At 37.5% G+C, this 13808-nt stretch overlaps 1 protein-coding gene across 1 annotated transcript; it reads right to left on the bottom strand.

The window, feature by feature from the left end:
* Positions 1–238: 238 nt before the first annotated feature.
* On the bottom strand, positions 239–4237 carry LOC145670019 (uncharacterized). Its single transcript, XM_081738361.1, has 2 exons — positions 1775–4237; positions 239–1570 (listed from the first exon to the last, which is right to left on the bottom strand). The coding sequence occupies exons 1-2, from the start codon at positions 4235–4237 to the stop codon at positions 239–241; spliced, it is 3795 nt and encodes a 1264-aa protein (XP_081594487.1).
* Positions 4238–13808: the final 9571 nt, after the last annotated feature.

Raw genomic sequence — 13808 nt, 5'->3', positions numbered from 1 at the left:
TTGCACTAACTACACAACAACTGAACACTTACAACTTACTGTTACATTGCGTTTTTGTACGAATTCCGGAGGACCGTCTTGTATGGATGTCCTGGTGCTCAACTTGCTGACACTCACACACACATACTGTTTTTTTAAAACAAAAGAGAAACGTTATGCAAATATAATGGCAATAATACAAACTCACTATAAAAGTCTCTACATTCTCCCCTCTTTTGATTGAACCAAGTCAATCAACTTACACATAATCCACATTATCACTTTTAGGTAAAGGTACAATTTTAGTAATCGGTCTTTTAACAGTCCCTGTCTTACACTTCACACTCACTACTCTCACTAGTCCATCTTTTCCCGGAAACACTTGTTGAATAACACCTAATTTCCATGACAATGGAGGAGTATTGTCTCCTTTGATTAGAACCACATCTCCAATAGAAATATTAGGTTGTTTTGTTGTCCATTTTCTTCTCTGCTGTAGTTCATGTAGATAATCCTGAGACCATCTTTTCCAAAAATGCTGCTTCATCTTCTGAAGGTGATTCCATCTTGATAATCGGTTGGTCGGAATGTCCACTAGATCTGGCTCAGGAATGCTCATCAAAGGTTCACCAATAAGGAAATGTCCTGGTGACAAAAATGAAGGATCATCGGGATCATTGGATAGAACGGTGATTGGTCTTGAATTCAAACAGGCTTCTATTTGTGTTATGACTGTGTTGAGTTCTTCAAATGTCAAAATCGTGCAACCTACTATTCTTCTTAAATGAAACTTAAATGACTTCACTGCACTTTCCCAAATGCCTGCAAAATGACTTGCTCTAGGTGGAATGAAATGCCATGTAAATCCTTCTTGCACTGCAACATCTTGAATTGAGTTTTGAAATTGTTGTGAACTGAGTAGTTGTTGAAGCTCCTTAAGTTCTCGCTGAGCTCCAATAAAATTGGTTCCGTTATCACTATAGATGTTCGAAAATTTGCCTCTTCTGGATACAAATCTTCGAAGAGCTGCTAAAAATGCTTGGCTACTCAAATCACTCACTAACTCCATATGAATCGCTTTGGTTGCTAAGCACACGAATATTGCAACATACGCCTTTGTCACTTTACGAGATCTAGTTCCTTGTTTAATCATTAGGGGACCGGCGAAATCCACCCCTACGTGAATAAAAGCTCGAGCTGGCTGTACTCGTGCTGATGGTAATTGACCCATGAGTTGTTCTGAGGCTGACGCTTTCAATTTAAAACAAACTAGACACTGATGAATGATAGATCGAACGACTTGTTTAGCTCGTGGGATCCAATATTTTTGCCTCAATGATGAAATCAATAACTGCGGTCCAGCATGTAACAATCTTCTATGTTCTGCTTCAATTATCAATTTGGTGAGATGCTCTTTAGGTGGTAAGATGATCTGATGTCTGCTATCATACGGTAAGTCGGAGTTTTTTAGCCGTCCTCCCACTCGTAGCAACTGTTCATTATCTATAAATGGACACAAAGATTTAAGTTCACTTTGGGATGAAACTTGGCCTGATGAAGCTAAGTCCTTGAATTCTTGCGAATAACTAACCTGTTGGATTAGCTTAATGCATTGTTGTAAAGTATCACTAATTTCAGTAGTGGAAATAGTTCCTACTTTCTTCTGATTGTGATTTTTACAATTGTAAATAAAACGACGACACAAACAAATAACTCGCAATAGTTTCCACAATGATGAAAATTTTTCCAGAAAGCTTATGTCACCTTCATAACTGACTAAAGATATGCTCGTTACTTTCCTTTCTTCTGGAACATCTTCGTCTACCACTTCTGATTGTTCGGGCCATGCAGATGATTCAAGCCATGCGGGTCCATGCCACCAAATATCTGCTTCCTTCAACTGTTTCGGATCCATTCCCCGTGTAATAATGTCGGCTGGATTGTCCATTGACGACACATGATGCCACTGGTTGACTGAAGTGATCTCCTGTATCTCTGCAACCCTGTTTGCCACGAACTCCTTCCATCTGGCAGCTGGAGATGATATCCATGCAAGCACTATTTTTGAATCGGTCCAGAAGTAAGTACTATCCACTGAAATGTTTAATATCGAAATTATTTTGTGATACAACCTGCTCAAAAGTACTGCCGCACAAAGTTCAAGTCTTGGTAAAGTTACCTTTTTAATAGGAGCTATTCTCGATTTAGAACCCAAAAGTTTAACAGTAGTTTTGCCTGAAATGTCCACAGTTTTAATATAAATGCAACAGCCGTACGCAAGTTGACTGCTGTCAGCAAACCCATGTATCTCGACATGAACATAATTCTTCAATACTACACATCTATCAATTTGTATTTCATTAACACTTGGAAGATGATGACACAGATCTAACCATTGTTGATAGAGCTCTGATGGTATTTGATCATCCCAATTGATCTTATGGATCCACATTTGTTGTAAGAAAATCTTGAACGGAGTAACTACAGGGCTTATAAGTCCTAAAGGATCAAATATTTTTGCTATGGTCGAAGTCACTTGACGTTTGGTTGGTATGTTGGTCGTGAGACATTCTTTAACTGACTTGTTGGTGATGAGAAGCTTATCTGATGCAGGATTCCACGATAAACCCAATGTTGAAACACCTGACTCGGACTCAAATTCAAACGGTAAGTTAATTTCCCTATGTTCTTCTGGCACTGCTTCCAACAATGCTGGCTCGTTCGAACACCATTTTCTTAAAGTAAACCCACCGCTTTGCAATAATTGAATAAGTTCTTTCTGAAGCTTTAACGCCTGTTCGACATTATGGCATCCTGAGCTTACATCATCCATATAAAAATCACGTTCCAATACTGTTGCTGCTCGAGGATATTTACTTCTTTCTTCTTCCGCTAACTTTCGAAGACATGCCGTCGCCAAATATGGGGATGATGTTTCACCATATGTGACCCGCTGCAACTCATAAATCTTGACTGGTTCTACTGATGAATATCTCCACAGAATTCTTTGAAGTCCAATGTCATCTTCATGAACTTTAATCATTCGATACATTGACTGAATATCCGCCGTAAAAGCAATAGGAAAGGTTCGAAATCTCGTGACAATTGAATGTAAATCTTGCTGGATTGTTGGTCCTGTCATAAGTATGTCGTTTAATGAAACCCCCGTTGAAGTCTTTGCAGAAGCGTCGAAAACCACTCTTAGCTTTGTTGTGGTACTGGATGGTTTCAATACTGCATGATGTGGCAGATAACATTTCATACCATTATCTTCATGTTCTTCTTTCACTGGTTTCATATGATCTAATTCTTCATATTCCCTCATAAAGTTACAGTACTGCTCGTTAATTTCTGGACACTGCTGCAACCGTCTTTCTAGCTGGTAAAATCTACGAAGAGCTAAATTATATGATTCTCCTAATGGTTTATGGTTTGGCTTAATTGGCAGACGCACAACGAATCGACCACTGCTATCTCTGGTAGTGTTTTCCTCAAAGTGTCGTTCACATTGCCTTTCTTCTTGAGTCATGACTGTTGAATGTATAGTTTCGAGCTCCCAAAATGTCTGTAACTGTCTATCAAGGCTACTTTCTTGCACAAAAAATGACACTTGTGGTATACTAGAATCTCTTGTTGTAGGAACTTTACCCGCTAAAATGTACCCAAATTCAGTCTCTTGTACTACTGGATAATTCCCTGGTCTAGTCAGTTTATGTGATCGCAAAATGTCCAAAAACACTTCCGCGCCTAACAAAATGTCAATAGTATCTGGTTGGTGAAAATTAGGATCTGCATACACTATGTCTGTCGGCAAGTTCCAATCAGTATGATCTATTGGCCTACTTGGAATGTTATCTGTTATTTTGAGCAAAACTAAACAGTTTACATCAATTGTAAATTCACGAATTCTTGATTCTATATGTACATCTACACAATGCTTTGTTTCACTAATCACACTATTAATACCTTGAATTGGAACTCGGTGTTTATTTTTAGGTAGACGCAACCTTTGAACTAAATCTTCAGTCACAAAATTACTTTGACTGGCAGAATCTAATAATACTCTACATGGATGTAATTTACCATTTGCATCTCGTACATTTACTATAGCAGTAGATAACATAACAGTAACATTTGGTTTTCCCTTGAAAATGCAATAAGAACCTTGTGTCATATTTTCCCTATTCGTATTAGAATGACTCGAAAAATTTCTTGATTGTGAATTAGCAACACTGGTTTTCTCATCTGATTTTGACATTACGTCATAATGCAGCAAGGTATTATGCTTTTTGGAACAGCGTTTACAGCCACCTGATCTGCACGTCTTTACTTTACATTCTTTTTTGAGACAGTTGAAACACAATAAATTATCTCGAACATAGTCTTGTCTTTCTTTTGCTTCAGCGTTTAAAAATGCAGGACATTTAAACAACTTATGTATTAGGTTTTGTTTACAAAAGTTACAGAAAGACTGACAAGTAAACCTTACGTTTGGGTGAATCGAGTTGCTGACTGAGACACATATGAGAAAGTAGTACTAAATGTGGTCAGTATTGCAGTGAAGTTTTAGGTGCGAAGCTCCAGGGGTTTAGGAGATACAGCTACCAGAACATCACATGGAAGTACAGAATAGTCTTCATACAGTTGGAGGTAAAAGCCCTGTAAGACCTCTTGTAACGACAAAAGGTGGATAACAAATATATGGGTACATATTAGGACTAAAGGGAAGTCATATAGTAAGGGTATACCTGACGGCGGCCATCTTGAAATCCGCCATTTTGAATTAAGGTTAAGTTTTTAAAATAGGAATAGGGTCATGTGATACATGATTTAAGGCGCAAATTCAATCAGAAGAACAATGGTGACGTTAATTTTGATTTACGCGCAATTGGTAAAAAGTTACAGGGAAATTAAATATTGTTGCAGCATATGTATTAGTCCTTTATCCCACCTTGTAAATTTTGTGTTAATGATAATAATTAAATAAAAAGCATGTGTATAAATATTAGGTCTATGGTAAGAGTTGCCTTGATGGCGGCCATGTTCGAATCCGCCATTTTGAATCAGACAAAAGTTTTAAACAAAACTCATAACAGTGACACATTATTAATAGCAAATTGTACCATAAATCCAACGGTATAACCATTTTTGCTTTATCATTAACCAACACAAAATTAAATGGGAATAGAGTAATGCAATAGATGACTTCTGGCTAGAAGTTAATCAGAAATACAATATTTATCCATCTGCTTTTTATTTAATTATTATCATTAACAAAAAATTTACAAGGTGGGATAAAGGACTAATACATATGCTGCAACAATATTTAATTTCCCTGTAACTTTTTGCCAATTGTGCGTAAATCAAAATTAACGTCACCATTGTTCTTCTGATTAAATTTTCGCCTTAAATCATGTATCACATGACCCTATTCCTATTTTAAAAACTTAACCTTAATTCAAAATGGCTGATTTCAAGATGGCCGCCGTCAGGTATACCCTTACTATATGACTTTCCCCTAGTCCTAATATGTACCCATATATTTGTTATCCACCTTTTGTCGTTACAAGAGGTCTTACAGGGTTTTTACCTCCAACTGTATGAAGACTATTCTGTACTTCCATGTGATGTTCTGGTAGCTGTATCTCCTAAACCCCTGGAGCTTCGCACCTAAAACTTCACTGCAATACTGACCACATTTAGTACTACTTTCTCATATGTGTCTCAGTCAGCAACTCGATTCACCAAAACGTAAGGTTTACTTGTGAGTTGTTGTCACGTATGATTTGGTTGTTTTTTCTTTTTGTTTTGGTTCAGCACTCTGTCTATTTTTATCGCCCCTTGACCTTGACACTACTTCCTGCGATGGTGTATTTTTTATAGTTTCAAATGCTTGACACCTACGTTCCAAGAAAGCAAAGAACTCTGATAAGGGAGGGAAAGAATGATCTGTGATTTGTAACTCCCACGCACGCCTAGTGTTATTGTCTAATTGTGAAACGAAATGTTGAACTAACAAAACCTCTTCTAGTGGTGTCTGCAAATCTAAAGCTCGTAATGCATTCAAGTTACTAGTAGCTGTATTAATAAATTCTCTGAATTCTGATGTAGTTTCCTTTGTGATACATTTAATATGTAACAAATTACGGACATGAGTAGCTGCAATCAAACGCTTATTTTCATACCTGTCTTTCAATAATTGCCATGCAATTTTATAATTAGCTTCTGTAACTTGCAGATTCGCTATTAAATCATACGCCTCCCCCCTCAATGCACTCCTTAGGTAATGGAACTTTTGCAACACTGACACGTTATCGTTATTATGAATCATAACTTTAAAATTGTCTGAAAATGAAAGCCAATTTTCGTATCGTCCTTTAAATGATGGCAATTCAACACGAGGCAATTTTAATTGATCATTTGACACCTGATTCTCATTTTTCGAGGAATTCTTTGAATGAGATTCCTGACTACGCTGAATAATAAAATCCTCTAGTTGCGCTAATACATCATAGTAACTGGTTTCAAACTCCTCTCTATATGCATCGTCCTCTACTTGTTCGTAATTTATTTCTAACTGTGATTGTACTTCATCGAACTTTTTATACAACTCAATCATTGCAGTCTTACGTACTTTCACCTGACTAATTGTAGTTGTTGAATTAATATTACTTACGTAGTTTTGAATTCTTGTCAGTTGACTTTTGCACACACCACGTTGTTTCACTAACTTGCTTCTGTCCGAGTCCTCCATCTTGAAAAATATTGTAAGTCCACACTAACTAATAAAAACAAGTCCACACACAAGTCCACACTGATGAACGTGTTCTCACTTATGTCTATTCACATAGTTTCCAGAAGAATTAATAAATGTCACTGCACACATGAACAGAACTAAACAAAGAGCAATGTAACAATTGTTCACATACATTCACAGTTTGTATCAAACGCTAGTTCACTGTGATCCGGTCGGAGCTGACCAATGTTCTGTCTTTTGATGAATAAATGTTCACAAAACAACTTAATTGTGATAAATGAATAAATGTTTATTTGCACTAACTACACAACAACTGAACACTTACAACTTACTGTTATATTGCTTTTTTTGTACGAATTCCGGAGGACCGTCTTGTATGGATGTCCTGGTGCTCAACTTGCTGACACTCACACACACATACTGTTTTTTTAAAACAAAAGAGAAACGTTATGCAAATATAATGGCAATAATACAAACTCACTATAAAAGTCTCTACAGTTGTCTTTTAGCCGTTTGTTTCATCAGTATTGGTGAGTACCAGATTTACTTATCTGTTCTTTTTCAGGTTGATGGAGTCTGGTTTCATCGATGCCAGATATTTCAAAATTTTATGGTAATCACATAGAAGCATATATTCTTTGATACATAAAGGTGGCAGATATAAGTCATAAGTCCACGTATCAAAGAAAGTCTGAAAGGGGTACCAGACTTTAAACATGGAGCTCACGCTTCCAGGGATGTAAAAAGTAAAAATTGTTTTTGCTCTACCGGCTAATTTTCGAAATTTTCTTTTTTTTTATATATATATTATTTGCAAGTAACCATTTGTTTTAGATATATATATACATTCCTGAAGGTAAAGGTGTTAGGAAAGGAATTTACATATGTTTGCATATAAATTCTATCCCCTCTTACTGTGCCACACACCTTTACGAGGTCGGACACCTAGCGTGTTAGAAAATAGTTACGCCGGCTACTGTCCCACCACACCAGATGTTCCCGTTATATATAACGTATTTCTTTATTTCTAACCAGAAGTTTATGCACCGAGTTTCGCCTTCTAAACTTGACGGGATGGTTAGATACTTAATTTTTCACATTAAATTATGCCTCCTATTCGGGCTTAGGATCGCATTTTAAGGTGGATCACTACCCGGAAGTCAGTATATGCATTAGTTCATTGTCTTAACTAACGCGTAAAGAAATGGCACATATTATAAGTATTACACTATAAAATAGAGTTATGCGTCAGCTACAACATGAGATACTATTTTCTGTGCTTATGTATTCTGTTAGCTAAAAAAGTAACATATAAGAGAAAAACTTGATCACTTTTAAGATGAGTACACAAGATGGCGCTTGCTGTTAGATTTTGCTACTCCTGTGCTCAGTTTTATGAAATTTTTACTTACAAGCATAAATTATTTTACAATTAGTTGTCTCATTAGGGAATATGGATATTATATTACCGTTTTTCGTGTTATGTTTTACATTTTATTCAAATATTATTTTGTGTTTACGGAAATAGTTTTAGCGGCTGAATCTCATGCTTACGCAGGACGCCATAATGCTTCGTTGCCAAACTTACATATGTACTGTTGCAGTCACAGTTGTAGGGCAATTCCTTGTTAGCGTTTGAAGTCCAGGGGCGAAACATGTGAATTGTGACAAAACTATTATAGTTAATAAAAGTGGAAAATGGGGAAAGGGAAGGAATTATATATATATATATATATATATATATATATATATATATATATATATATATATATATATATATATATATATATATATATATATATATAAAAGAAAAATCCAACTCTAAGTAAAAGATCGAAGAGCCAAAGGAAGCAAAGAGAAAGGGAGAATAAATTGAAGAAACAGATAAGCACTTTTCTTCAATTTTTAACTGTTTGTTTCCACGTAATACAAAAATAATAATACAAAGATAGTTTATTTTGACGATCATTTTGAACGTTAAATATGTAGCCTAATATGTTTTCTTTCTTTTTTTCTATTCTTTCCTTTCTTTCTTTCTTTATTTTTTTCTGAAACTTAATTTGCTTAGGTAAAATATTATATCTTCTTGAAAATAATCTATATATGTTTTTGAGCTTTCATACATACACGAATAATTGCCTGAACCCGTTAGTGGAAAATAGTAATTAATTCCACTTACTAGGGAAGGTCGTGGGGTGTTACTCTGACATCATATTGATACTATGCTCAGTCGACTCCTTTTTACATATGAAACAATTAGGCAACCGGAGAAATCCTCGATCGTAAGCTTGTTCGAGAGCGTTAAAATTTCAAAATTGAACAGATTTTGAAAAAATTTCAAGAAACCATTTTTTGAGATACATGCTTCATTTTTGGTACTGGGGAGTCTTTTTCTTTTTTTTTTTTTTAGGTACTCGACGGAATGGTTAGGTCAAAACGTACGCATTTTGCAAGATAAGGGAACTTATTCAGGAAGGGTTGAAGAGTAATGGCGTCTTACAACTTGCAAATTGTATCCTATTTGGCACACCAGATAAATAAGCTAATAAAATTTATTTGAAACCAACTGTATTGTCATTCAAATGTCACTTTCCCGTGTGGCCACCTAAACATTAAACAATGACATTTGTCTCCGAGAACGCTTAGCCGCGGAACTAACTTCAGCGGGACTTCCAACCCAGCCAGCCTCTGTGCATTGTGGAAAAAATGAAATATTTCAGTTTAACATCCGATGATTATACCCTTTAGGCTAAGGAAGACGATGATTAAGGAAGTGAATGATGATGGAAGAATTGATGGAATGAGAAGAAGGGAGGAAACAGAAGTACCCCGAAAAAATTCAGGGACATGATGGTATTCATTGTGGAAGACGGTGTTTCAATATCTCATCCCTAGCCATTTTTTAAAATTTTCAACGGATTTTAATGGCGATTGTTTGAAAATAGTGGCCAAACTTCAGACAATATTTTACGGTATTTCGCGAGAAATGTAACCAAAAACAAACAATCGGCTAGAGATGATGTATGCAAACAGCGGTTTTCTCGAGAATAAAGTCACCTGGTTCACAACTTTGAGCGTACATTCCCGCTAACCTTTTTTTTTTTCTTCTTTAAATTTTTCGGTCTATTTTCTCGTTGAATATCTTAAAATATTTCCTGGAGTTTGACCAATATTTCCCCATAATCGACATTCCAATTGCTGAAAACTAAGCACATGGCTAGCGATAATGTATTCGAACACCGTATTCTGCGATGCATAAGCATAGGCCGACAGGATTTGGAGTACCGCGGCAGGGTAAGCCTGTCTGGCACTGCTCGAGCTGTTTGGACCTAGCTACAGAAGGGGAAGAACCAGGCCAGTAGTCAGTTCAAAAATGCAGGGGAGCAGTAGAAGTTAGGGAGGCCGATCCAGCCATGAAAATGAAATGAAATCTGAGTTTTACGTCCCACAGTTATGCCGGTTAGGCTAAAGGAGAGGTGACGGTGTTTGTCCACCACAAAGTTCACTTGGCGGGGACTGGGATCGAACCCGGGACCCCAAGCACCAGAGGTGAACGCTCTACCACTGAGCAACCGCGGCCCCTCCGATCCAGCCATATCATAGTTCATCACCATATTATTGTTCATTTGCAAGCTTATCGTGAAAATTTTAGGGGAGCAGTAAAAAATTTAGGGGGAGCCCGGCTCCCTAGACCCCTCGGGGATACGGACATGCGAAGACAACAACAGTATAGATCATCACAAGTTTAATTATGAATATCACATCGTTCTTCATTGAATTTTGCACGCCTGGCAAAGCGTTTCCAAGACAAATGTGATTGTTCAATTTGAAGGTGGCCACACAGGAAAGTGATATTTGAGTAGCAATATAGTCGAATGGGGGTATCAAATACATTTTATTAGCCAATTGGCCCCAGGGATAAAAGTGAAGGAGAATGCGGGAACGCCGCACCCCCACCTCGAAAAAAATTAAGGCGTCCCCTCAGTTCCGAAAACACTATAATGGGTATAGATAGGCAGGGGGACGGCGTGGCGTCATGCCGCTACCTACCGTCCCCCCACCTTTTCAGATCCACTTTTACTGTTGGTTGGCCCAGTATGCCAAATGGGAGGCAATTTGCAAGGTGTAAGACGCCATTACCCTTCACACCATTCCAAATAATTGCCCTTATCTTGCAAAGGTCATACCGGTAAGTTTTGGTCTTACTACTGTGTTGGGTATCAAAACTGAAGTGTCTATCTCAAGATATGGTACTTCAAACTTTCTGCAAAATCTGTTCAATTTTGAACTTTTAACGCTCATAATTCGAACACGCTTGCGATCGAGGATTTCTCTAGTTTCCTAATTGTTTCATATGTAAAAAGACGTCGACTGAGCATAATATCGAAACGAAGTCAAAGTAATATCCCGCGACCTTCTCTAGTTAGTATTGAAAAATTCATAAAGCCGTAAAGCTTGATTTTTTTCCTATAATGAAAAGAAAGTATTCAGACCCTATAGCTTTACTTGAGAAACGCAACCACTCATGTAGAAATGCAAATCCTTTTTCTGCTCCGGAGCTGCAATGACTCCGTGGTAGAGCATTGACATCTTGCATGCGGGGTCACTGGTTCGATCCCAGCTTAGCCAGGTGAGCTTTTTGATGGACACACGCCATGTGTGTGTGTGGATTTTCTCAGAGTTTCTCTTTGTGCTCCTACTTCTCATTCTACTATTTAATTCATTCTTATCATCACCGTCTCGTTTAGCCCATATGGCATAACCGAGAGACATGAATGTTTTTTTTTTTTTTTCTGTAACGTCCTATCATTGTGCTTTGAAGGAAAGATAGAAGGTGATGATGACAACGAATGAAATGGTTGAATGAAAGAAAGGGAGAAAACTCCACTTATGGTTTGTCCACCACAAAGCTCACTTGGCGCCAAAAACCTGATCCAGTCAAAAACTTGACCCACCAGAAGTGAGTGATCTATGTCTAGCTCTTATTGATCCAATATTCTGACGAATATTGTCCGTGAATTTCGAATTCTAAGTGATATGTTTACCGCTTGCGGTTTCAACATAAGAATAAGGAGCGGAGATGGAACCCATGCTTGGGACGCTGAATCTATATCAACAAATAATTTCTTGCTATGGCTTAACGTTTTGCTCTATTGAAATGTAAATTGAAAGTGTGATAAGGGGCAATGCAGAGTGACTGGATGAAGTAGCTACAATCATTGGCATAAGTCACTGTTCAATCTGTAACATTATCCACGCTGTGCTCGTGGAATGTGTGTGCCAGGATGGTATCACGCCAGTTGATAGACGAACTGAAGCAGCGATGTGTTGATGTGTCACGAGATTTTGCCACGCCGTAAACGAGAAGGTAGTGAGTTTCAGAAGAGATTCGTTACTGGGTATGAAACATGGCTGCACTATTACATTCCGGAAATAAGAAAGCGAGCATGCAATGGCAGTATCCATTATCGGACACAACCATCTACAGGGAAGTTAGTACTTTCTTCTGGGACCAAAAGGGTGACATTTTGGAGCGTTACAGCATAGGGAATGCATAGTTAATAATATCTTGTATTCCGATCTTCAAAAACATCCTAAACTTTCTATACGAAGTAACACGGACTTCTGAAAACAAATTTCCTTTATAACATAACAATTCTCGGCCTCATACTACTGCCTGTGCAATGGCTGCGATCATTGAAAATCTTCATTTCATCCTCCTTTCGTATCGAATCTTGCCTCAGATGGTGAAAGGCACTAAAGATAAAGAAGTTGCAATCTGATGAAGAGGTGTAACAAATGGTGTATGACTGATTGCGTATCCAATTAAAAAAAAAAAAAAAATCTTTAGAAGCATTGGGACACTTTGTAAGTAATGGGAAACTTATATTGAGCGTAGAGTGGATTGTGTAGAAAATGAAATTCATTTGTTCCATACTCACTCATTATTTTCCTTTTTTTTTTAAGTTTTAAAGGTTTTTTGACACCTCGTAACACTAGAAAATTGTTGTTTCCGTAAGTACCGGATATGGAAGTGGAGATAGAATTTTAACAACCGGTTCCAAGAACCTGAGAAATTTTAATAACCGGTTCGGGCGAGCTAAGTGAATGACACCATTGAGTAAAGCAATAGACCCGTATGCGCTGTCAACGATCAGGCCATGAGCGTCTGCAGCGGAGGCAAGGGGAAAATCGCTTTACCCTGCATTTTCGAAAGATGTTTGGTTGTTTCAAAACGCTTTTACCCAGAAACACACATGAAGGAACATTATATTTGGTTACACCTATAGTCCTATGTAATGTAGTCCACAAAGTTATGCAATATGCCTCAATAATAACTGTTTTGGATCATGCATTATGCGCATCAATGTGTGTCGGGCTTTTGCCGCTTCCCCAACCTTAGAAAAATCCTGCTGGTGTTTCTGGATAAAAGTGTTCCTATTCGGGACTGTTATTATCTTCAGATGTGCATAGTATCAAGTATGAACCAGTTCTAAAAGATAGCGTGAAATTGTTTTGAATATATGCCACTATAAACAAGAATTACAGAATTCATACTTGAGCTTATTATTGTTGAAGATCATGTGATATATGAAGGACAGCAATCAAGGTGCAAAAGCAAGTACTTTCAAAACACTTGGAGAAATGAAGTAGGTTAAATATACTAGTAGATTTTAATAAAATTTGCTGTAAATAGCTTGGTAGATAGATCACCTCTGGAGCACGAGATCGCTGGTTCGATCCCACTTTTCGCCAGGAAGACTTTCTGTAGGACCCATAGTGTGCGTGGATTTTCTCGGTGTTTTCCCACTTCCTTCAGTCCACCATTTCTATAATCATCGTCACTGCTCCTTTTAGACTCGGATTATAATCGTGGAATATTAAACTAGAAAATTTCAAATAGCGCCTTCGGCATCCTAACACCCGTGCTAATCGCGTAGTTTTACTCGCTGCGGGAACTTATGCAAAGTCATTCTGAACCGTGATTACTAAAGAGTTCGACTAACATATGTTTCCTGCAGTAGTCAGGCCTTTAGTATGACGCTAATCATACGTCAAAACGACTGCATAA

This window comes from Thermobia domestica, chromosome 14 (genome assembly GCF_964235325.1).
Source record: "Thermobia domestica chromosome 14, izTheDome1.hap1.1, whole genome shotgun sequence".
Taxonomy (NCBI): domain Eukaryota; kingdom Metazoa; phylum Arthropoda; class Insecta; order Zygentoma; family Lepismatidae; genus Thermobia; species Thermobia domestica.
The sequence above is the reverse complement of the archived record's forward strand: the minus strand, read 5'-3'. Positions and strand labels throughout refer to the sequence as shown.